The sequence below is a fragment of the Heliangelus exortis genome, chromosome 8 (assembly GCF_036169615.1).
Source record: "Heliangelus exortis chromosome 8, bHelExo1.hap1, whole genome shotgun sequence".
NCBI lineage: Eukaryota > Metazoa > Chordata > Aves > Apodiformes > Trochilidae > Heliangelus > Heliangelus exortis.
In genome coordinates, this window is record NC_092429.1 from 9,565,143 (window position 1) to 9,591,459 (window position 26,317).

Sequence of the window (26,317 nt, forward strand, 5' to 3'; positions counted from 1 at the left end):
CCAGCCTATTCTTTCAAATGCCTCAATATTTACATTTTGGGAGGCATTTGTATCCTTGCCCTGCCCTAATCTCCTCACATCCAGCCTCAGGCCCTTCAAGAGGCCCCAGCTCAGGCAGCTGCTCTCCTTTTCCCTCAGCACATGGATCCTACCAGACAAGGCAGACATGGCTGCTGCGGCTCTGACAGCAGAGACCTCCAGAAAACTCTGCACAGCAGCAGCAAAACCATTGGTGGAGACCTGGAGGTTCATTTCCCCCTTGCATTGCTTCAAGATAAGAGTTCTACAGCTTCAGCTGAGCTCTGTTCACTCCATGCAGCAACTGAGCTCCGAATTGCAGGCTTCTTAGAAATACTGAATCTGATTTTCTTAGGAATTCTGTCTGCTTGATCTTACTCTTGATCAGAAAAGAAACCAGAAAAAAATAAAATAATTGGGGCCTGGCAGTACAGGGGCGAAAAAAGTCTCACTCGTACACAGAACAGTATTTATTGAAGACATGCAAACAAGCAAGTGGAAATACATGCAACAAAAGCCATTTTTCCTGGCAGGGTGACTGCTGTTAACGTTCTACATAGCACTTTCAAACTAAAATTGCTTCCCTTCTGACTTGAAGTAAGAATTGCATTCAAAGTCACCTGTGTTTGATTAGAATACTAAAAGAATCAAAGGATTTCATTTCCCTTAGAAGAAAACATCCAGCCTCGTAAAGAATCCTAGCTGACCTGTAATGGCTTTCTCCACTGAGGTAAATTCAGCAGGAATTAGGAAACATTTTACCGAGGAACAGAAATTCTTTACATTTTACATAATGATTACAAAAATTGATAAACAGGTTTGTTCCAGTTCAGCTGCAGGCTGAGAGGCCCAGGGCAGGAAATGCTTGAGGAGGCATTATGCTTGAGATGAGTATGTAGTTTTACTATAGGCTTGCTGTAAATGAGGTTATAAAAGCTAAAATAATCTAAAATTCTTCAAATTTAACTATTAGAATACAAAGGATTATTGTTCAATTCTGTATTTGTTACTGCTGTGGGAAAGATAAATGTTCTTTATAGCCAGTTAAATCTTCTTTATCCAGCAGCAAGTGAGGAGTCGTGCCTATGACTGTCTGAACTGCATCAACAGATCTGAAAGTGTTGCTTTAATTCTCAGAGGCCTTTCAGAAACTCAGCCTTGCCACCCTGTCTGCACCAAGGTAAGTGAGCATTAATCCTATATGACAGCTAGAGAAAACCAAAATAAAGTGTTAATATTGCTAAGGCCACAGAAGGTACCACCATCAGAGCAGTGGTAGGTACTAAACACTTCATGCCCTTTGTACTCAGATTACATTGAGACCTAAACAAAATAAAACCATTGTTATAGCCAGCATTCCAGTCCTTCAAACACACTTTCCTGAGTGCTGACTCAAAAAAGTGGTGCCTGCCAGGGAGTTAGAGATATCAGTGGGAAAAAAGAGGCACAAAAAGGCAAATTGCTGGCACAGTGTGTAGACAGGAGACAGGCCCAGTTCTCCCAGGCATTACCCCAGGCACCAGTGAAAAATGCAACAATAAAACAAAAGGTACCCTCTAAGAGGTCCTTAACTCCTGGATAGCCAGGAACCTGTGACCTTCCAGAACTCAAGCTGAACATTTTTGGTAAAGAGGCACAGGACAACTTTATGGGAAGAGGATGTTTTCCTACAAGAATTTCTAAAATGATCTTAAAGTGTTTGTGCCTGGTCCACAAGACAAGCAACAGAGAAGACTGCCCCAAAAGCCTGCTTCAGGGTATGGATTTAATTCTCCTCAAATCTACAGACAAATTAAACAAAGAAGAAAATAAGAATTTTAAGAGTCCCACAGGTACTACAAAGCACTGGGCATGGCTGGTTATTAGGGTTTTAATTAATGGTTTACAGATACAGTGCAGCTGTAGCACATTTCACTCTATTCCCTGTATATAAAGTATGGATAATATTATCAAAGTTGGTGGCTGAGGAGTTTAGTCTTAAAACACTTTCAAACTGTTTCACAGGCAGTAAACAAAGCATTGCCCTAACCTGATAATGATGTGTTTGGAACTTAGGCTCCTCCAGTCTTTATCTAATCCATGAAAGATTTGATGCTTCTAGGAGCCATCTTGCATTGTAATAAATCAAATTTTGAGATGGAAGCTACAGAACCTCCAGAAAGGAGGTCAACTAGAAGCAGTACATTGTAAGTAAACCTACCCAGGAAGGAAGATTTTATTTGGCAAGATTTTTTGACAAATTGTGGCAACAATTATTTTGTGGAAGGGCATGCAGAGGAGCGTGTTTAGAGTAACACATATCTAGCAGTTAATAGGGGTCATTGAAGGGGTAATGGGGGTGTCCAGCATCTCTTGGTACTGGTTTTCCATTCACCTGTGAAGGAAACAGAGATTCATGTCAGAAAGATAAAAATCCATTCTTAAACCCTGCATGGTTTGGAATTCTAAATCCTAATATCTCAAACATCTGGGAGCATCTCTTTGAGCTTAAACACGAGCTGTTCCCTCTACCTCTGAGTTGTCTTAGGACTTCTTGAAAGAAAATTAAATACAAAAAATTTTAAAAAGGAGAGAGCTTTCTGTAGCCTACAGCAAGAGTTTCTTCTAGCTGCTGAGGCTTGAAGAATTAGATTAAGAATAGTTAAAAGTCTTTTGCCTTGTAGCCATTATTAAGTAAGAGTTGTAACATGCACACTTCAAAACACTTCATACAAGTCAGAGCTTTTACCCATGTTCCCATGATAGAGTTGCTGGGCTGTCAGTTTTACAGGTGGATAGGATGAAACATGGAATAACTTGTGGAAGGCCATACACTAAAGCATTAATAGTGTCAACAAACTCCTTCATAGCACTTCTTGTTTAAGAACATTTCCATGGCTGTGAAATGGGAATGCTGACACTGATTTTCAGAGATAATTTAACAAAAGCTCAGACTGGCATAAAAGCAGACATGGCCTCAGTTCCTACATCCCACCTCTAAGCATTCAGATGCACAAGTTGCAATGGACTTAATGCAACTAGAAATACAAGATCCCAAACCTCCAAGGAGCTGAGATAAAACCTTGATCCTCATCTGTAATGTCTGGAGAGATTTGGGTGCAGCACTGGCAGTTACACACACACCTCCCTGGGTAACAGACTAGAATAATTCAGCTAAAATTTATACTAAGTGACTAATGACTGAATAAAAGTTATGATGGAGAAATCATTAATTTTTATACATATAAATGTAATGTTATGGAGGCAGAGGGAATCACAGCTGATACTTTCAAACCAAGTATCCACTAACAAGTCTCTGTTAGCTGTCAGTATAACACCTGCACTTCAAAGCAACTCAAATCCCTAGTAATTAATTGTTTACCATCACTACTGAAGTGCCAGGTTAGTCACACGGGGGCACTACAGAGCAGAAAATGTCAGTTTAATGTTTGACTGATGCTCAGATTAAAATAAAATAAAGCTGAAAATAAGCTGTTAGAGGAAGGCAATCCTTTAAGCTGTGGACAGAAGTATCACAGGATGTTCAGGTTTCCTCATGGTCTCCAGAGAGCCCACATATTCCTCATGTTCCTAGAATTCATATTCATCATTCTTCCCCCCAGTTTCTTCTCCCTGCACATTGCACTACACAGAAGAGCTCCTCAGGGAAGCATTCTTGTTAGCAGCAGCCAAAGATAGGAGTTGCCAGAAGCAATGTTTCACACAGCTGATCCCAGCTTACCCCAGGAATTTAAGAGAAGGAAGGGGAGATAAAAAAAGTCTACAGTGAACACATTGCAAGTCAACAGTAGCTAACTACCAAAAATAGACAGATCATCATGTGTGCAACACCATCACTCCTCCTCTCCTGGCTTTCTAGACATTCCAGTTTCACTTAATTATATTCTTTTGCCAATTATGCATTTCCAAAAGTTTGGATTTCGGGCTAGTGCTAGGTAATTTATAACTTCTATCCAGGTAATGAAGTGCTAAAGTATAAAGCAACTTAAATTGCCTACATATAATGTAACTTCTTCAGCTTAAACAAAAAAACAATGTGGAAAAACGTGGCACAACTGTAAGAACTCATGGTTATAGATCAACAAAGTAAAGCAAGGAAAAACTGTCTTGTCATTACAATAGGAGCTCCAATCTCTGCCACACTTTGAAATCCAGACACTGGGAATTAGATTCACAGAGCAAGGCATGGGAGGTTAGACATGAATTTTAATTCACAGTTGATGAAAATTTTTTCTGATAAGCCCAGAAGGGATGGGCAGGAGACAAAAGGTTCTACAGAGATCTTAGAGCTTCAGAGTTGAGTTTTAATTCTCCTCATATTGCTTCTTCCTCTCTTGTTATCTGACAATATGGCAATATCTTTGAAGCCCAGCTGCATCACATCTACCCTTTTTTCTAGCTGTATGGGCTAGCAACTGTATTTCATCTCTTTTGTGAATCACTGTGATCTGATCAGGTCTCCCAGGTAACAAAAGCACATGAATTAGCCCCAACTCATCCACATCAGGCTACATTCTAATGTATTTTTTAGCTTCACCAACAAAACTACTTTGTTTGCAGCCTAAATAGCAAAACACTTGAAAGAAACACTGCCAGCAGCAGGTGTGCTTGTCATTACCACATTCACAGAGATGAACAGGCAGTGTGGTGGATGTGTTTATAGATCAGGAGTCCAAAGATTCTTTTGGCTGCAGAGAGGCAGAGGTTTATATTTATGCACACATAACTGAAACAACCCCACAGTTAAAACATGGCCTTGAAGCTCTGGTAAGCCCCACTGTGACAAACAGTGAAAGCTGTAACAAGTATCTACCCTTGATAATCATTTACAGCTTCACTTTTCTAACCCAGAATAGTCCCTGATATACTCTCAAACATTTTTAAAAACTTCACTTAAAAATCCCAGAGAAAAGCTTTCTCTAAAGAATTCTTATAGCCAGTAGCCACATTATTTTATTAAAGAATTTACAGGCAGACCAACTGCTGGAGAGCCAAGGGTGTGCTTGACAGCTTCCAGATTTGCAGAGCTGTACTGTGGCTGTGCAGTGCACTGCATGACAGAGAAGGGGAAGTCACTTCAGTTGCCACATGTTAGTGGCACATCTGGGAATGCTGCTCTCTGCTGTGCAGTCAGAAGCAGGACAACAAGAAGTGAGGAACATGATAAAACCAGGAGACAGCAAAACGTGGCGTGGCCTTTAGCCTGCATGTACTTCAGAACAGATCAGCAGGAGTTTTGCAAGATAAAGTAAGATGAGATAGAGGGCCATAGACAGGTAAAGTCATGAGAACTCCAGAGCACCATGAGTTGCCAGAACAGAGGAGACAAGTTCTCTAAAAGCTACCTTTTTGTGTGCCCAGCTTTTGAAAAACCCTTTCCTCTCAGGTAGCCTGAACAGATAGTGTTCTTATGAGTAAGTAGTTCTGATGGGGGCAGTAAAGGAAAGAAAACTACAAAAAAGCCAAGCTGTGGACACATGCAGGTGATGACAACTGTTAGAAACAAGAAATTTACCGTAATCATCGGCACAATGTAACGCCAGTTTTTATTCAGGCTTCCAATGTGGCTCATCTCTTCTTCTGTGAGGCTGAAATCAAACACCTGAGAACAAAAGCATTTCAATATGAAATAGCTACAGGTTTTATTCAATAACTGTAGGTTACCATTAGTTGCATTTAAAGTAATTTTATAACAAAGACCAAAACAAAACTGTGAAGTCTACATACACTTGCCAGCTCTAAGCCTACACTGATACTGCATAATACTCTTCCACAAAGACAAAAAGCAGTGGGACTGTTTCTCCAAGGAAGTGCTGTATATTCAATATTCTGTTCCCACACAGCTCTAAACCTCGAGAACTGCAGAGTTTACTGGAACTCATTGATATTTCTAACTGCATGCCACATGGCAGAATTTGTTTTAATGGGAGTTAACAGTTACAGAAACAAATCCTAACTTAAAACCAAGTATGTAACAAGACAATTCATGTGATTAAGGGCTTAAAAACAAGATCACAGGAGGTTATTTGGAGATCTCCTTCAAGATTATTTGATGTCAGATTTTTCAAACAATGTCTAAAGTGAGCCATCCCTACTGCAGAGCAGAAATGAACCACACTTATTCCTTCAGCATCATGAGATATTGTTGCAAAAAATAGTCAGCAGCTCTACCTGCAGGGTAGAGCAACTACTGTTTGCAAGAAAGAAACACTGAACATCATTAGAAGACCCCCTTGTTCAGTAAGTTTGTACCTCAGATAAACATCAGTAAAGATTTTTCAAGGTTTCTACAAAGTACATTCTTTACCTTCTGGTAACAAGACTGTGCACGTGCACAAATGCAAGCACTCACACACTGAACCGCTTAAAACGTGAGGTTTGTTTTCCTAAAAATCTTCACCCTCCATTCTAAGCATCTGCATGTATTGACAAACAACTGTGAACCAAGCCCCTCAGCTTCTTGCCCTGCATTGGTAGGACAGTACATTAGTGACATGGAAGGGCACTGCTGAAGCTCTTTCCTGCCATTTAAACTTACCTGGAGATTCTGCTGAATGCGAGCAGGAGTGACACTCTTGGGAATGGCAACCACTTTACGCTGCACTTGCCATCTATTAAGAGAAGAGAGATTTTCTGTGCCTGCAGCCCAAGAATGACAATATTTATTTTGGTTGAATCATAATCTCTGGCATAAGAGATGTCATTTATGTTTCTATGTGATAGAAAAATACTCAGGAGAGAGCTGACAGAGCACTGAACTATATTAGGACCTAGCATTTCTAAGCTCAAACAATAGCTACTGGACTAATAACTGAGGGGAAGATGTTCCTGCCTTTGAAGCAGCAAACTAGTTTCAGATGCTTTAAGACAGAAATCAAAGAAATAGTCAGAAAAATGTATTTGAGCATTTTACACAAGTTCTAACAAGACTGCTACACCAAGGAACTAGAAGAAAACCCAGATCCTTCAAGTGCCTGTCTAGTAGCTTGAGCACCAAGTCTCAAACATGTTCAGCTGGCAAGTTAACTTGCTGCTAAGACTGTGCTAGTGATATTGATAGATACAAAGCCATAAAAAAATAACAATAAATAAACAAACTTTTTTAAAAAGCCTGACCCACTGACCACAGGCAAATTCAGTAGGCAGCATTCTGGTGTTGTACACTGCCTTCACCGTCCTGCTGCAGAAAACAGTGAACTGTTCCAGGCATAGATCCAGACCCTGAATGGACCCCTCTGATCTAGTCTATTCATCTGCCCTAAGCCAGGACCAACTCTACCAATTCTGTAAAACAAGCACCAAATGGGTTTTGCTTCTGGCACTCCCTGTGATTTTAACTCCCTGCTGATGGAGAACACACACTTTAGGAAGATTCCTTCTAACTTGCATGTTTTGCCTCATTTAAGGCTGGGTCCCAAATGCCACCCTCTCTCACAACTGTTGTGTACCTGAGGATGATCTGTGCAGGTGACTTGCTGTATTTTTCTGCCAGTTTTTTGATCCCAGGTTCTTCTAGAAGCACAGGCTCATCTGGGTGTTTCCACATGCGATCTGGAGAGCCCAGGGGACTGTAGGCAGTGACAACAAGTCCTCGTTTCTGGCAGTGAGCTATCAGCTCATTCTGAGCTAGGTAAGGATGGCATTCAATCTGTTAAAATGATCCACAGTGAGTAGCTAGAAAACAGATACCAACAAAAAACTCTAAACAGATGGGAAATGAAAAGTACAGCAGAACAAAACATACCACAGGAGGTCAGTGCCAGATTGTGGAAAACCTTACAAGGATAAGGTTTAAGTTAAGTATGTTATCTTTGAGGATGACTTACAAATAGAAGAATGAAAAAATGTCAGGTAGGCTAAGTTTACAGGAAAAGAAGAACAGATCACTTAGGTTTAGAGTGATGGATCTTCCTCATGTACCAAACAGAACATCCAATGAGCAAAGAAGCTCTCTATTGAAGGAATTCAAGTTACTCCCTCATTTAATTTTTTTTTTCTTATAGAATGAATTGTTCCCCACAGACTTGTTGAATTAAGCAGGCATAAACAGCCACAGAATATGGATATAGGCCTCCCCTCCAACAAATTATCTGTCTGGAAAGACCACCTCTGTGTCCTTACTAGTGCAGAACTGTCTATACTCTTCCCTGTACATAAGAAGCTGCACCCCTTGTACTAAACATATTGTGTAGGTTTGCAAATTCTTCAGTCTTATTGACAAACAGGAAGGATATTCATCCTCTCCTTTACTCATCTTACCTGGAGCACAGCTGGTTTGACAGTAGCCACACTTAGCACATCATCAATCTGACGACTGTTGAAGTTTGACAGCCCAATGGCCTTCACAAGACCTTTTTCTACCAGCTTCTCCATAGCCTTCCAGGTATCCTTGTAATCAGTGTAATCATAACGCATGGTGTTATCAGGATTCTTTGGGAAAAGATTGTCTCCTCGTCTACAGCATCAAAGGTCAAGTGTAAGTGCATGTACCACATTATTTATATTATATTAGTTCTTCACTAAAAGAAACTTTCCTCAAACTATTCTCAAAAGCTTATCCACAGTTTGGAGGGTAGAGTGGATTTGTTCAATTCCATTATGCTGAATTAACCTTTAAGAAATTATTTCAGTCTTTTCTATATAAACTTGTTATACAATACTTCAAACTCTTTACCTATACAGAAATGCCTACACAGAACTGGTAGCCACTGTATACATAGCAGTAGATCTTGGCACACTTTGACCCTAGCAAAGCAGCTCATTTAGAGAGCAGCAGCTCAGAGGGTGGTTCTGGTTTCTCAGCTTTGTTTTTTAGGGAGGATATTCTTCATAATCTGTCTGGAACTACTACCAAAGGGTTTAAGAGCAACCTAGGAGAGACTGGATTCAAAGTACACTTTTTTCCAACTCCCTCTGGATTCTGCAGCAGCATCAGCACTTGATACAATTGTCACAGAGGTCTTAATATGTGGATGTTGACTGTAAGACAGGTACATTTCCAGTTAGCCATACTAATGCAGTTAGAAAAAAAATTTAAACAAAACCAACAGAACACCACCACGGTGCCAAAGGGTTATGACTGGTCTCTGGGCAGTCTACACATAGAGGGGTGCCACAAATCCCACTGGAAAAGCCCTGGTTCATAATCACTGCAGGACACTGCTAGCTCAGATCTTGGAGCCTTACCCAGCTCTGCTTAAGGAGTGAACAGTGTGAGAAATGGCAGCAGCTGGGGACAAGGGGAGATGGTTCTTGTTCATGTCATTGATAAATCCAGAACCAAAAATAACTCAAAGCCTTATGAGCTCCCAACTCAGAAAAGCAACTTCATACGTCAAGAGTAATATACTAAGTGAGAGATTAATTTTCAAATCCTAGAGGTACTGTGTCATTTGGAAGTCTGTTTTAACTTCTGTGTAAATAACATTCACTTGCTTAGCTTCCTGAAGGAATAGAGACATTATGGATAACCATGCAGATAACTATATGGATAACCATAGTTGAAGGAGAGCTAATGAAAAACTAGAGAGAAAACAGCTTCCAATGAGAAAACATGGCACTGCTGTAACAGAATGTTGGTTTTGTCAACAGTTTCCACAGCACCCAGCAAATTTAAATACTGGCAATATCTAAACATGCATCATTATTTGTGTTATGAGTTATTATCAAAGCAATTTCAATGTTTGGTTTTTGGTTTGTTTGGTTTGTTGTTAAGTTTTGTTTGGGGGGGGGGGTTTCCAATCAACAGGAAGACAAACTTATTTCACAAGAGGGGGAATTTTTAACAGAAGTTCTTCTGCCAAACCAGCTCTACTTGAAAACACTTCCTCATTCTATTATGCTGAGGGATATATATTTATAATATGTCTTTCCTCTTATCATTACTGTTGCATGATTTGCAAAATTCAGTTTATGATTTGAAGGGGAAAAAAGTCATCTCAAATTTACAAAACAGAAGCCCTGTCAGACTGAGGGGTTTCCCATGTTAATTGAGGTCTTCGTTGCACACATCCAGTCAGAAGACTTATTCTCCCCCACCTTTTTATTGTTTGTAGGGGGAAAAATGTTTCCACATTTACAAGAAAATAAAGCAAGGAACTGCTTCTGAGAGGGTTATAGGATAAGAACATTTAGCACTTACTGGAAAAGTCTTATTTCCTCAAATCACAGAATTACTGCAATTAGTGTCACTTTTACAGCACATAATTCTCATTTCACAGATAAGTAAAACTAAGACACAAAGCACTTTCAGTATCTATTCAAGGTTACCACGTAGGTCAATGGTAGAACCAAGAATAGCTGCCACACGTCCCCAGTGCCTAGATGAAGACACTCTGCTATTTTAAACTTTTATATATTTTAAACGCAAAGATTTTTACTTCACAGCAAGCCAAATTTTCAGCTAGTATAGAATGAAATTCAAAGAATGAAATTTCAATGATTGTTTCTGTGAATGAATGGCCCAAATACGAGGAAGTGGAGGGGTTGTGGGTAGAAAAGAGTATCTATGTGACAGTCCATAGGACTACACTGTGAGCCATGCTGAAAAACATCTTGCAGGCAGGATACACAGGAAGAAATTCACAGTTCAGAAAGAAGGCCCTCAGGTTGTAACACCTGTCACTTATGTAAATCTGGGGTTTCTACATTTTATGCCCTTTCCATGTAGAACTTACTCAAAGGCATGAGGCCAGTGTATGAGGTACAGGTCCAGGTAATCCAGTTTCAGATCTCCCAATGTTTTCCTTAATGCTGGCTCTACATCTTCTGGGTGGTGTTTGGTGTTCCAGAGCTTTGATGTTACAAACAGGTCCTCCCTTTTAATAACCTTTATGAAAGAATGGAGAGCATAATTTACTGGAATAAGCTCAGAAAGGTAAATGCAGCAATTCACCAACTAGCTTTAAAACAAAAAGAACAATTTAAAATGTTGGCTGGTTGTTTTTTGTTGTCTTTTTTTTTTAAAAAAGGTAACACATGGACCCCACAAATTAAAGCTTCCAAAAGAGTGAAAGAAATACACACACTGGCAAGTCCTAAAGTATACCAAATACTTTACCCAATAGAATTTTGAAAAACAAAACAATCCCCTCCACATAAAATTTTCCATACTTTCCAGTTTAAAGGTTAAAGCTACTACTAAGTGGGATGTGACCAAGAGAAAGATTACTCAATTTATTAATTTGTAATTCCTGTTTTACATTTAACACATTCTAGGCACAACCACCTAACTTAATATACTCTTCATATACTATAAACCAATAGTGCTTCACATGGAAAGAGCGTGGGGAAATAAACAGAAGTTGTTTTTTCAAACCTCTGCATTTGAGTTTCCAGGTCATGGAAGGAACACACTAAGAACCAAGTGCCCTGTACCCTGTATTGGAAGGGTAAGAGACAGAAATGAAACAAATAGAGAACTGGTTAACTAGGAAGTATAAACTGCAAATGGAAGATCATATTTGGCAAGCTGAAGCACAGAACACCATCGGGGGCCCTTCTCATGGTCTGGTGTATGACCAAATTTCACTCAAGCCTACACTTTGGAGGCACTGCACAGATTAATTCCTTAGTCTCTCTCCTCCAACCATTCAGTTATTCTGTGTTTCACACATGGCTGTTGTGTTCAAAGAGAAAGATGTTTTGAAAAGTCTTGTTTTAATTTAGATAGCTAATATGAACTGAGTAAGAGAACCCTGTGCTTCCTTGTACTAGTAGCTGGGAATCCCTGGGGCAAGCTGAAAACAGCCTCTCTCACACATAACATAATTAATCACATAATATAGAGATTGCCCTAAAGCCAAGGCAAGAGCAGCAGGAAGGCAGGAACATAAGAACTCTCTTTTCCATGGGCTCTGAGGCTGTACAGGTAATCCTTCTGGCCCCTGGGGCCTACAAGAGCAAGAGGATGAACTTAGGACTCCATTTAGGGTCATCCATAGAATTGTCTGTCACATTACATTATATTATATTTAGGTCACAGATTCTCAGGTGTAGGCCCTAGAGTCATGTTACCAAACCCTTCAGATGCAATCACTTAAAAAAACAAAGTACATATCTATTCACTCATATTTTGCATATAACAAAAGAAACCCCAGTCACTGGATTTGCTGTGGCTTCCCACCACTTCATGCTATTCCAGACTGGCAAACCAGAGTAACTTTGCATATAAATCACCACAAATATTTTACACTGTAACTACTTATTCTGGCTATCTTCATTTTTTTTACTCCCAAATGAGGGTACTTTTTGAGGAGGAAAGGGGAAGGCAGGAAAAAAAAAAATTTCTGTAGCTTCCCTGTGAATATTCCTGACAATCTGTTCTCCTCCTGACAGCCAGGATGCTTATGAGAGGAGGCTCTTTCACACCTCCACCTGATTAATAACAAATAACTGAGATAGACTGGGAGGAAAAGCCACAAACGTTAACTTTACAGTCTACTTTCAGGTCACAGTTGCAAATGTTGATACAAGACACAGTCAGGACAGGGATTCTTGTGCTTTTACCTTGCTGGTCCCAAGGCATTCCTGGAAAGCCTCCCCAATCTCTGCTTCGTTGGAGTAAGCTGCTGCGCAATCGATGCTGCGGTAACCCACACTTAGGGCATATTTCACTGCTTCTTTCACCTGAAACCAGGAACAGATTAGACAATGCAATCAGTGGAAAAGGACAGCACTGCAGGGGAAAAATTTTAAAGTGTGGGGAATTTAGTGAGGAATACCCCAAAGTTCAGACATATCTGTGAATCTCAGCCATGAGATTCACAGGCAGCAGAGCACAGTCCTCTGGCACAGCCTTTGGGAGTGAAAAGTTTATTGCTAGTAGACACTCCCAGAGTAACAAGAAAATGGACCATGCACACAAGCCAAGCATGCAAGAACTCAGCAGATGGAAAAAGGGTTCATTCTTAAACTACAGTTGCCATGCTTTCCTTAAATATGAGCTTTAAGAAACAGTTTTCAGAGAAATCATGGCTTAGGAAGGCAACCTTCTTGAGCTAAAAGACCAGTGATAACCTGTAATATATCTCCTCTGTCTCAGTAAAGGAAGAACCTGGTTTCTAACTCCAGAATTTACAGATTTGTAAATTCTGCTCACACTTCAGTTCCAAGTGTCACATCCCACATATTATTTTATGGCGCATTTTCCCTTCATTTCTCATTCTTGCCAACTGTACAACAAAGAAAGTCACTGTACTTCTGAATATTAACCTATGGCCTGCTCAGAATCTCCTGATGAAGCTCACAACTTTGCATTTTGCTTTCCAGTTCTGACAATGAAGGTGCTGCCAACAGCAACACATCCCTCACTCCATGTTGTTACACACAAGCCAGAATGGCTGGGAATCAAGGCACTATACTTTGAATCCCTATTTGCTTTTTAAAGCTCTAATGAAGTACACCCAGAAAATATATTCACATTTGGACCTCCAAAATGTAGCAAATCTAGAAACCAAAGAAACACAGAATGACATCTTTTTGAAGTGTCTTCAACAGCTTTTGACTAAAGATTAATAAATGATTATGCAAGAACCAATATTTATTACTACATATTTCAGTGTAGTCATCATCTCCCTTTACCAAGTAGTGAGTGAAATCTATTTTATCTAACTTCCAGCAGACAGTAAGCACATATTCTCTTTCACATCTGCCCATTTCAAGTGCTACACTAAGTGTCTTATCTGTATAGTGATTTCTACACATTGTTCTTTTCCATGTATCTTAAGACCGTGGGAGACAGTAAATTATTGTGCGTAAAAGAGTTGATGCAATAGGGCCCTGATGTATTTATAAAGATTGTATCTCTTGTCAAGAGATTAAAAAATGTGTCTACAAGGGCTAGATTTGATTTCTTTAATCAAAGTACCAGCCTTTTTAATTTTAAAACTGACAAAATCATTACCTCCAATTAAAGACATTGGAGAGCTGCTTTCAGATGCTGCAACAAGAGAGGAGGGGATCAGATGAGAAAAAGATCTGTCGTTGGATTTTATTTAATTTTTCTTATTAAGGATTGCAGTGAAGGCAGACACAGGGTATTCTGACTGCATTCTTTAGCATTTTGAGAAGAAAATTGAAACACTGACCAGTTTCCCTTAGCCAGAATGACAAAGCACTTCTATAACAGCAGTGAAGTAAGCTCTTCCTTTCTCTAGCAGTATGATATTTACAGTCCTCCTTTCACTTTGACAAAGACATTCCTCAGAAGGTCACTACAAAGTCAGGGTGCCAGTAATTCTGAAATCAACTGAAACATTTTAAGACTCAATATTCAACTTCCAAGGTGAGAGTTGTGGGACAGAGGCAGAAGGAAAAGCAATTGTGCTTTGCCTGTACTGATACCCTTTTTTTGTCTATCAGGATACTGTATCTTTTTAATAGACAGACACAAATTTTGCCATAACAGGAGAGCAGGCACTACATGTATAAAGCTAGGGGTAAGACACTAAAAACACATCTCTGCTAAGGCCATATTTCTGTATCAGTATTTTGATAAATTTCTAGCACTGGAAAACAGAGCCTGGTGATTTAAACAAGGTTTGGATTTGTATTTGTGTAAACAAATACAGCCTAAGGCATTCCAATGTGAACTGAGAGCTCCTGTTCCATGCAAAAGAAAAATAACCCTGAGAAAATGTGCAAAAAAGCATTTCAGAAGGGGGAGAGGAGAATAACAGACAGATGTAAACCTAAGAAGAGAAGAATACTTTATTTTTGAGATTACATTCAGACAGGTACATGCATTTCTGAAGTGAGAGAGGTGACAGGGAGGGGAGAGAGAAAAAAAAATATGGAGGTTCATATGCTTCTGGATATTTGATGCTGTGAATTAATAATTGCTATAGGCTCCTTCAAACTTCCCATGTGTTCTTTAGTTAAGCCTGCCAATACTGCTGTGCGAGGAGCAACTGCTGAGTTCATTTTGCATTGGGGAAATCGAGTCACATCTTAAGTGTGAATCACCAACCCAGTGCCATATACCAATAGCAAGTAGCTCTGACAGAATCTCAAGACATAATCTAGTCCATCCTCATGGCCCAGAGCAGGGCCAACTAAGTCTAAACCACTCCTACACACTTTTGTCAAAACCCTCCTTGTGACAGGCAGTCTACTCCAATGCTTAGGTATCTGTATGTTCAAAGCCTTTAAAATGTCTGACCAAGACAGCCCTGATGTCACACCTTCAGACATGAAATCAAAAGCTTTCTCTTTGTGAGAGCTTTTTGCACACTTGGAAAGCGTCAGCATGCTTCCCCTCAAACCTCTCTTGACCACTTAACTTTAAAGGCTTCCACCTTTCATCTCAATTCACCTTTCCCAGACTTTGCCCCACTGTTGCTGCTGTCTCATCACCTGGTTCATGCTTTTCTTGAAGTATTTTGCCCCAAAATAGACACAGTATTGCAGCTGAAGCCTTATTTTCTCTTACTGTATAGTGAAGTCCTAGGAAGTACACTCACATTTATACACCCCAGCAAACGACTTGGCCTTCCTGACCACCCTATTTCAATTTTTAAGACAGCAGAACAAGATATTGCCAACAATGTGGCAGACTCATAAAAAGAATCTGTTAAGTCCCAACTCACTACAATATCCATTACTATCCAATATATATACAATTGAGTATTTCAATTAGCCCATCACAAGATGAAAAACTACCAGGCCATCTTTATAAATCCAAGCAACAGAGTTCAAGTGACAAGGGAGCCTCTTCTGCACAGCCCCAACCCATTACAGAGAGGCTTTCACTCTAACAGTTCCAGTGCAATAATCCTTGGAAAGAAAAGGCTCTGACAGCCTGCATAGCTTCCTGCAATGTTGTAATATTTTAGCAGTACATTTGCTGACAGGAAATAGGTGAAAAAAAACCCAGATTGTCCATCCACATGATATTCAGATGCAGTATGACAGAAACATGACAGCTGTATCACAGTTTCTACATACTGTACTAAGATTTTTCTGAAAAGGAACTCAGACCACCACACAAGTAATGCTAATATGGAGCTGACATGGCCTGAAGTGAAGACTTTTGTTTCCTGTGCTTCAGACATGGAATTTAACTTCTTCAATCTGTAGCAGTTTAAATTTTTTTATATGAAAAAATGGATTCTCTAGATTGTCTAACAAACTTCTCAAGGACTAAACAGTGTCCTCCACAGTTGCAATTGTGTCACAAGACACTCAGTCCCCAGTCTGACTGGTTTTCTAAGGTACACATTTCCTCTTCAGCTTGCCTGAGGGTTCTCATAGAACAACAAACTTCCCTCAGCCCCACATTTCTCTTCCCCACAGAATCAGCCTCTGCCTCAGCAGGTGAGACTGTTCACCTAGTAGGGATCAATCCTCCAGGTTGAAAGCAATGATCAAATGAGAGAAGAGAACAAAGCATTAAAGGATTACAGATAATCAAGCTCCAATACTACAAAAAGAAAACCACAAACCCATCATATTATTGATACACCTGTCTGAACAGACTTCTCTTTGAACTCATTCATGCTGCCAGTGAACAAGCTTCTGTTCTGTGTTTCCTCCTGTTCAATAGCCCTCCATCATGTTCCTATGGTAACATGTAAAACAAATTTCTCTTCCAGCATTTGATCATGTAAGACAGAAGTTATCACATTATTTTAGGTTACTCTTCCAACAAGAACTTAGATTCAGTAATTTTCTCCCAACTATTCTTACCGTCAGGAAACTATGGCTGCTTTGTACTGGACTGCTAAGATCTGGCTACAAGGACAAAGCTCGTTCAGGATCAGGAATAGTAACAATAATATTTTAAAAATTAATCAAGAGTCAAGCCATGACTGAAAAGCAGCTTGGCAAGGAAAATAATTACAATCTGCAAAATATTTACCTGAAAAAAAAAAAAATCTAAAAGCCATCTGCTTCCACTCTTGCTTCTAATGCAGCCCTTGCACAAAGCAGCTTTCAATAAATAGCTACTGCCTGGGAAAAAAATGGATTAAATATGATAGATTTTTCCATCTTCTACTTGTCAAGGATTTTGGCCCTTAGTCTTTAATTCACAAATATTCTCTCTGAACTACATCGTGTCCTTTTAAGGGTAAATCATTTGGAGACACTGCCAAATTGCTGGTATGCTTCTGAATTTGATAAATCTCCATTTAAAAAAATGCAAACAATGCAAAAAGCTTTCAAGAGGGACAAATATGCATGTATTTGTTCCATAGGAAAGGAATAGCAGTACCTTCTGTAACTGTTCATTTTTACTGCATCTTCTAGATCACATTCTATTAATGAGATTCTATTCTATTTAACACATTCTATGAATGAGACTTCAAAGACCATATTTCACAGAAGTGACTCCCATTGATTTCCAAGGGACCCCAGGGAAGATCTCTGGATCCCATAAGAGGTTCAGCTGCTTGAAGCTCTGCTTACTATGGCAAAATCTATCTGAGTTGGGCTTAAACTACCCACAAGCAGGATCTTTTCAAATTGTTTTATAAAACTGCACTTTCCTCAGAACTGTTGGTGCACAAAATAAACAACACATTCATATTTTGTTTATCTTCAGGCATTTGTTTTAGCACAATGCACAAACTGCTTTGGGTGCACAGAAATTTATCCATTAAGTTTCTGCATGTTAATAAACTTAATTCAGCTGTCAGCTGATGTTTTAAGTGACACAGCTGAACATTCATCCTTGTCCTCATTTAAGAGGTTGACTGAGCTCTCACCAAGTCAGCTTCCACCCACATTATCACTGCTGCTATTCCCAACAGATCCACTGTCCTGACAGTTGTTTGGACAGGGAGAGCAACAATAAAATGGCTCTGAATAGGTTTAATTTTTATAGCTCATTTCCCACCTTTTCTTTTAGCTGACAAAAGAGAACAGTGCAGTATCTTGAGAAAGGTTTTAACTTTCTCTCTGTCACAAGCACAGCATCATCTGTTGTACTCCAAAAAATATCACTAAGTTAATGCAAGAGTAGCAGCAAGATCTACAATATTACTGCAAACATGCAATGGTTCATGTAATCTAAAAGGCATTATAAACAACAATACCAGCTAAGAATTCCACCAAGCAATGGAACTTGCCTTTCACAGCAGTATGTGCAATCTCTTCCCCCAAGAATTTATCTTTTAACTAAATGAAACAGAAAGGAAAAGACAGACAAGGGGAAGAAGTATTACAATAGGAGGCACACTCCATGGCATGCAAACATTCCCACAGACAATCTGTAGTAACATACAGCATTGTTTCCAAATGTAGTGTTTGGAAATTCATTGTATTTAGAAACAGACTGAATGTCTAATGACACATTAGTTGTCTCAGTCTAAAAGCAGGATGACCCAGGCAAGTTGTTCTTTGCTAAACATATCCTGGCCACTGGAACAGGACTTAATACAAGAACAACTGGAGTTCCTGCCTCCCAAAATAATGCTTTCAGCTGAGTCATCAGCCCAAGCCAGAGGGACAGCTGGTCACACTGACAGCCTGAGGATTTACCAGGGGAAGAGGCAGGCACCATATTACAGCTGCAGCATTTTTCTTGTCTCACCCCACTCATTGGTCTCTTTCTGGATTCATCTCCCAGAGCAACACTGCCTGAGACATGGGTTAAAGTAACAAGTCTTAAGGGATCTGCTGCTGCTTTTGTACCTTGAGGCCTTAGTCAGGCAAACACAAATTCCTCTGACTTCAGTGGACCCAAGGCTAAAACTATAGATCAAGTATCTTCAAAAAAGGGGCAAAACCCACAAATACTAGTTGAGAGCACAATATCATATTGTTCTCTACTTACTTGGCCACGTTCACTTTTCCAAGTTCCCAGTCCTATGAGAGGCATCTTCTGCCCGGTGTGGAGTGCAACGAAATCACATGCTGGAGACATTTTTGCCTACAGAACAAAAATAAACTGAGCTTTGCAGCAATTCAATAAGTGGCAACAATTTACCTCTTCTTTAGAAAAAGAATAAAAGAAATAAAAAAAGAAAGAAAGAAAACCATATAAGTCCTCATGATGCTAGAATAAAGATTAAATATGTTCTTTAGTTTTTACTGGTATAAAGGAGAATAATATCTACTCTGGAGAGATTAGAAAAGGAGCCTTCTTCAGGTCTTCCTTCTTATTCCCTTCTCCTTCACACATTCTTAAACTTCACAATGGTTTAAGACTCCTCAGAGTTCAAAAGCAACATCCTGCAATAGAATAATTAATAAAGAAGCTCAGCTGAAACCTTTTTTTTGTTTTTAATCAGCAGTAAGTATGATGAGGCAGGAGGGACCAAGAGATGTTCATCTGCCCTTATTGTACAGTAATTCCATAGGACTTCAGTACTAAGTCTCTCTTTTACCAATTCATTACCAGCTGGCTCAGGAACCAGGCTTTTATTACTGATGAAGCTGGGAAGAAACACATTTTGTCAGAAACAGATGGTGTTGGTTTGAATACCTGATACAGGCAGGGTTTTTATTAGAAGTGAGTGGTAAAGGCATTTATGAAGACACCCCATAAAAAAAATATATACCCGCAGCAGACAAATGCTACCAAATGAGAACATGTTTTAAAAGAAAAAAAAAAAAAAAAAAAGCCTAAAAAACCCTCTCTGATATGACATCTGGAGCAATAGAGAGGACAAAATGGAGACACTTTCAAAAGGGGACACTAGGAAAAAACACCACCAGCAAGATCTTCCATTACCTACTGCTGGCTTTATAGCTGCTGCAAAAAGCAATCTGTTCACAGTAGCAAAACTTTTAATAAAAAAGGAGGTGGGTTCCAATCACAATCTATGTTTCTGGTCAAACAGTTAAAAAGAAACCACATTCAGGATGAGTTCCAAAGCTGATTAGCTGATTTCAGCAGAAGCTGGGGAAGTTACTTCCCAAGTTCAGCTGTGTCCAACCTCATTAATGTTATTTGTTTAAAAACAAACCAAGCCAAACCAAGGGTGGAATCATGCAGTGCTGGCTGAATGGCAAACTATGTGGAAGGAATGGATGTTTTCAAAGCAGAGCATTCACACAGTGTATTATCCCCAAATACCTCTGCCTTCTCTGTACTATCATTTTCCTCAGATAATTAAGCCCCAGCTGATGGATGCATTCACACAAAGTTGGTGTTTTCAATTTCTTGCTTAGCTTTTCAAGCCATAGTTTTGTAGATTTATAGAAGACACCAAACAGCATTCTTGTTTTACAAAGAGATGGAGAAGCTGGAGTGTTCCTGACCTGATGGCTACTGCACACCAAGGAGCTGCTGATCCACATTCCCCTGAGTAGATCCAGCCTTGTCACACGCAGCATGGCCTTCAGGGCTGTGCTGTGGGATGCACATCCCATGGCTGCAGGATAAGCTCAGCAGGGAATTGTCACAGGGGAGCCTGCAGGCAGCTCCTACTGGATATCTGCAATTACAGCATCCGTGTCCTTGCTTTTATCTAGAAAGCTGATGTTCTCATGTGAGCATCCGTTCTGTTTGACAGCACAAATGATGAACAGAGTTGTTTTCTTGCAAAAGAATCCCTAATAACTCAAGGGACTGAAACAGGGTAAACCTTTCCACAGACAGGGACTGCACAGCATGCTGTACACGGATTGGAGGTCTGTTCAAACCTGTGTAACTCAGGGCACCAAGCACCTGAAGGATTTGAGATTATCAACACTATCCCTTTCCTTTACAGGGCGAGCTCAAAGAAACAGCATTTACAACGATACTTGTGTGAGTCCCATTCTTCTTGGGATTGCAACAGACCAGCACCTCCTGGTACAAAACAGCAATTAAACACAAACTAATGGTTCTGAATTTGCACTGAGGTGTGTTACCTCCAGATGGTTGTGCTGAACGCTATCATCAGTGAACCAAACTGTGGCTGCACAACTGTGTTTTGGTGTGAGAAACCAGAGAAGGAAGGATGACAGTGACAAGTCTCCTATTCTGAAGCTACATGGCAATTCTGTAGTCAGCTACATGCAAGTAGGTATAAAGGTACCTACTTACACCACACAACTAAAGACTTAAGACTTTTTGATCTACATTGGCCTATAACACAAGTATGACACAACCATGTTACACAATCATCTTAAATGCAACACTTCAGCACAGAAGACAAGGTACACATTTAATCAATAACCAGCATTTTATAATCAATAACAGCACACTTGCTAAGAACCATCTTGCTTCACGTAACACTGTTGTACATTAACATTGGAGAGAGAGCAGAACCACAGCCTCTGGCAGAAGGGAAAGATGCCAGAAGTAGAAGTGCTGGAAGACAAGACACCAATTAATACTTTCCACTCAGACTATTCCTCTAATAAGGAGGTGTAAAAGAATGACAGTGCAGGCCAGCCTTCATTATTTGGTTCATTAAAAAGCTGGAAGCCTTTTGAGAAAGGTAAAGACAAAAATAAACATAGGAGGAAAATAATTCCGGACAAGCAAGGTGTGGTTTTGCTTAGCAATACCCACCTAGGGCAACACACATAAAAGAGCTGAAACTCGAGTAATTCAGAGGGGGTGGAAGCCGGCTGGCTGAGAGGATGCATTATCGACCAGAAAAGTATAAACTACAGCATCAACCCACAGCTACAGCTCCTTATTAATCCACAGCGAGGAGTTACCCATCAGATAAACACACATAAATTTACATTAAATTAACATGCACAGATATGCAAATCGGTACATATGGAAAAAGCGGAAGTCCCAGAACCGAGCGACTCTCCCCGCCTCCTCCGGAGGCGCCCACCGAACCCTTATCGAGGCTGCCCAGGTGGCAGGCGATAAGCCGACCCGACGGCCCCGCAACCCTCGGCAGCCCCGCTCCATCGCTCCCTCCCTCCCTCCCTCACTCACCCACACACCGCCGAACCCGAACCGCCCTTCGGACCGCTCCCGCCCGCTTATACCGCCTGGCGCTTCCGCTTCCGGCTGGGAGCTGCTGACCGGCCCGGTTCAGGCGGCTCCGGTTCTGTGATGGTGATAGAATCGTTAAGGTGGGCAAAGATCTCTAAGATCGTCGAGTCCAAGGTTCAGTCCTGCACCACCAGTCGGGTCATCCCGCAGCACTCCTCGGTGGGACTGTGCCCAGAGCCCCTGACGGCTGAAACAGCGCGGGACGGAGGGGAAGGAAATAAAATTAAAAAATAAATACATAAAATAATTTCAAACCCCAGCAATGAGAGGTTCCGCAGGGCCTGGAGGAGTTGGCCACGGTGCGTGTGTCCTCACTGTGCCGGGGCTTTTGTATGCGTGACCCTCGGGGTGCAGGATGTCCCGCAGCCCCGGCTGCTACCGCCCCCAGCACAGACCTGCTCCAGACATCCCTCGAGTTCGCCCGTTTTTATTTTTGTCTTGCTCTAGGTTCGGTTCCCATCAGGAAGTTCAAACAGCTCAGCCTCGTCCCTTCCCCAGCCCATTCCTGCAGTGGTGAATCTGATAAACTGCTCCACAGAGAGGGAAACTGCAGTACGCAAACCTAACAAAGAGCATAGGAGGTGTGAGCATTTACATAAAAGTGTCTTTGTCTCCTGTTTGTCTTGACCTCTTTAGGCTATTTTTACCGGTAGGAAGACAGAATTTTCCAACCTTTATTTGCTGGTCCAAATAATAGGAATCTAGGGAAAATCCAAAGCAACTTTTGCTTTAGCTTTTGTGCTAAAAGGTGCATGAAGAGAAAGAAAAGGCATTTCCTTAGACAACGAAGGCTCCTTCTGTTGCAGGTGCACAAGAGTGCATTTCCTTATTTGTGCAAGAAGATTGAAAGTAAGATTCAAAAAGCAGATTCTGAAAGCAGACTGATTTTAGCAGAGCACTTCTGGGAAGGTACAATATTGCTGTTGTACTCAAAGATACAACCTTTAACACAAGCAGACTTTGGCCTGTAATTTGAGACCAGATCACGTACTTCATCTTAAACACAACTATATAAAATTATAACCATTTTTGTACTTTTAGTCCAGGCTTCTGTTTCTATAAGTAATTCACAAACATTCAGAATTTGAAAATAGTAAGATCAGGTCATATAGTGACATGAGGCAACCAGGTGCCACTAATTGCCAGATAGTGGGCTTGACCTCGTGTTAAGCCCACCTGTGCCTAATTAGTGGCACCTGGTTGCCTCATGTCACTACAAGGTCGGATATATACACAACAGGGCTTTGAAGAGGCTGTTGTTTATTTCCATAAAGATAACTGCTTCCCATTCTTTCCTTGCTGCTCTGACCTGAAGTGCTTGTCAGGCTTAGAGGCACTAAGGTTAATTAATCTCTTGGGCAACCACATGACCTGATTTTTCTGTCATGCAGCCTGTCTTTACAAAATACAGGAAAGTGGAAAAAGTGTAAGGATGACAAGAAAATTAAAAGTTACAGGAAACAAAAAATCTAGAAAGTGAAAGAATAAAGGGGCAGGAATCACTGCTGGGTTTGATATAGTTTTATGAGACCCCATCAATCCCAAATCCATTTGCAAAGCCACAGGCTTAATGCAATAAAAGATGCTTGAATTATATTCATATCATCTATGAAAACTTTAACAAACCTCACCCTCCAGTGAGGTAACAGGGACTAAAAAAGAGAAAAGGAATACTATAACATTTTGCCTTCAAAAGACAGTGATCATCCAAATACACAGTAATAAAATTTAATAATTAAAATATATATGAAAAGAAGGAGGAGGTAATGAAAGACATTTTGGCCTAGAATCAATGTCTTAACTTGAGCGAAACAAGGAAAGCAAATACACACATTGTATATTTAATGATACCTAATTGTTTTCATTAAAAATATTATGTACCAGCTGCTTGTGCATAAATGCCCCACAGCTTGGGAACATATCAGTCATTGACTTTTTAATTGACTTTTTGCATGTATTACATTAAAATCCCCCAAGGATTTTACTCTTCCTGTGCATACAGTATCATGTGCATACAGTAAATTCAAGATCCAGTGGGCTTTCTGCATGTGCAGAGATCAGCTCTACAGAACATGAGTGATGATGTCCTGGTGTGCTGGCTTTACACATCATGCATGGGTGACTTCAGCTGTAGAACTGATGTGTACCTGTTCAAAGGGCGTTGCCTAAGCCCAGCTCACATCACTGTTCTGACTAAATTACTCTTAATCTAGAAGTCCTGATTACACTTACATAAAATAATCAAAATCGCTTCTGGCAAAATGCATGAAAACCCAAAGGTGTGGTAGTGCTGTGAAATATGACCTATTTCTTTGCCTTGTTTTTTTATGCACAGTGAGGGTTTTCTTTGTCACATGAGGGACCCATTATCTGGGAATATGGGAGACACTGTGATTAAAAGGATGCGTGTAAATCTGGCACAGCTACCAGTTTGGAGATTTTTGAGTAGTTGGGTGCTCCAATGCTATGGGGCCAGCCAGCTTCTCTTAGCTAATACATAAACTACTTTTTGTGTCCATAGCTTTATGGATGAGTGCAAAGAGGCTGACACTGGGGCCTTTGATGCTCTATGCTAATCAGGTACCAGCTGATCCTGTCTGGCAGCTGTTTTAGCAAAAAAATACACCACTAATCCGCTGTGTGAAGAACAAAAGTGTGGAGAAGCAAGGTATGAACACTGATCATCCAGCACCCACTTGGGTAAACATGCTCCTTCTTTCTTGAAGAATTTTTAAATTTATTTATTAGAAGTATTTAAATATCCAAGTAGCATCTTGGCATCTAAAGACTGAAAAAAGCTACAGAAACCTACCTGCTCACTGATGAAAGAGAGGTCCTGACAATTTATCATTCTAAAACCTCCAGAAACTGATGTTTGGAAAGATTAGCTCAGAAATTAATAAAAAGTAATCATACATATGGACATATGTATGGGAATTCAGTGCTTAAGGCACAAAGCTGAACAAGCTGCATTGCAATAGCAATGCTAAATGGGTGTGTTATGCATCTGAAAGTGTGAGAAATTAATATAAACATTAAAGGTGTCCGAAACCATGAGAAAGTCATTACTGATTTGTTCATTGGTAAATATGCTAGAATTGCAGTAAGTCTGACTTGTTCTAGAGGTTTTAACTAGGACTGCCCGACCTTTCAGGGGTTAACCTGTTCACAGGTTCATGCACTGAGCTGATAGTTATATATATATATATATATATGTCTCAATTTATAGACCTCAATTTTTTATCATCACAACACTGATGTTAAGAAAGTAACAATCTTCTTTCTGCAAAAGATTGATCATGGTGTAGCTGTAGCGACAGAAACAGCAGTAGATACAATATTTGCATTAAGGGGAGTGTAGTTGGGCTTTTTTTCAGCGTACACATATAACTGTGATTTTGCTTCTACTATTTAAGCATTAATTTAATCTGGTACTGAAAGTAGTCATCTCCTGGGTGAATCACCACCTGGGTATGGGTAGATTATAAATATTTAAAATTTCTTAACCCTATGTGGTTTTCTCCTCATTGCAATTTATAATCATGTTTTAACAAGTATAAGAAACAGCTGTAAACAGCAAAACAGGCAAGTAAAAATCAGTTGGTAAACACATCACTTTTGATTCAAGCAAGCAATTTTGTCATTGGTATGTCTTTTAATGCCTTTAGGATAAACTGTTTAATAAAACTTTTAGACTTAAATTCAGGGCTTGGTCCTCAAAAACCACAACACTTTTTCAATTCAGTCTTGTATCCCAAACACAGTGTTTAAAAGGATTCACTCAGGCAGAAGAGCTTTACTCAGGGAGTGAGTGAAATCTCCCTGAAATTAATGTTGAATCTTCCCAGAGTTTCCACCCTACCTCTGAAACTCAGGTGAGACTTAATTTAGTTTTCACCTCTTTTGCTGACTTGCATGTCTGGGATCAGTCCTCCCATCGATGGGCAGGAATCAATGAGAGGTTTAGGGATTAACTCGGGGCTGAGGAGCCAGGTGGTAACACAGAGCCAGAGGCTGCAGCTTCACCCCCACGCCCGTGCGGTGCTGTGAACGCGCAGGGCTGTGAGACAAGGTCTGATTTTACTGATAGTGAAACCGACGGACACCTCCCGCTCATCTCCCTGACACACGGGTCACCTCAAACATCTCCCTCAAAATCCTGCCCACCTCTTCTTCTGATGCCTTCTAATAATTATAGCTTATGCTATGGCATCTAAAAAAAAATAATGTATTCTTGCAACAAGCCACCTGAAACATCTTCCCATTAACTGTTTACAACTCTGACACCGGCTGTTTCCACGGGACACAATCCGGAGAACTATCACCAATTTATTCAAATTATTTTGCTCCCTTCAGCACTCCGGGGCAGCGTCTCCGCTTAGATAAGGCTGTACCACCCTACTATCGCCC

General features: G+C 40.3%; 1 protein-coding gene across 5 annotated transcripts; it reads right to left on the minus strand.

Annotated features, from left to right (window-relative positions):
* Nucleotides 1-473: 473 nt before the first annotated feature.
* On the minus strand, nt 474-26,302 carry AKR1A1 (aldo-keto reductase family 1 member A1). 5 transcript variants are annotated; one of them, XM_071750278.1, is made up of 11 exons: nt 26,184-26,302; nt 25,806-25,967; nt 21,848-22,094; nt 18,794-18,889; nt 12,526-12,645; nt 10,695-10,846; nt 8,278-8,473; nt 7,467-7,666; nt 6,557-6,629; nt 5,534-5,620; nt 474-2,392 (listed from the first exon to the last, which is right to left on the minus strand). In XM_071750278.1, exons 4-11 carry the CDS (start codon nt 18,881-18,883, stop codon nt 2,327-2,329), a joined length of 984 nt encoding a protein of 327 aa, XP_071606379.1. In that variant the 5' UTR covers nt 18,884-18,889; nt 21,848-22,094; nt 25,806-25,967; nt 26,184-26,302; the 3' UTR covers nt 474-2,326. The 5 variants fall into 5 exon arrangements, with proteins under 5 accessions (XP_071606379.1, XP_071606377.1, XP_071606381.1 ...); XM_071750276.1 differs by lacking the exons at nt 25,806-25,967; nt 26,184-26,302 and adding an exon at nt 20,224-20,399 and having other exon boundaries at nt 21,848-21,965; XM_071750280.1 differs by lacking the exons at nt 21,848-22,094; nt 26,184-26,302 and having other exon boundaries at nt 25,806-25,915.
* Nucleotides 26,303-26,317: the final 15 nt, after the last annotated feature.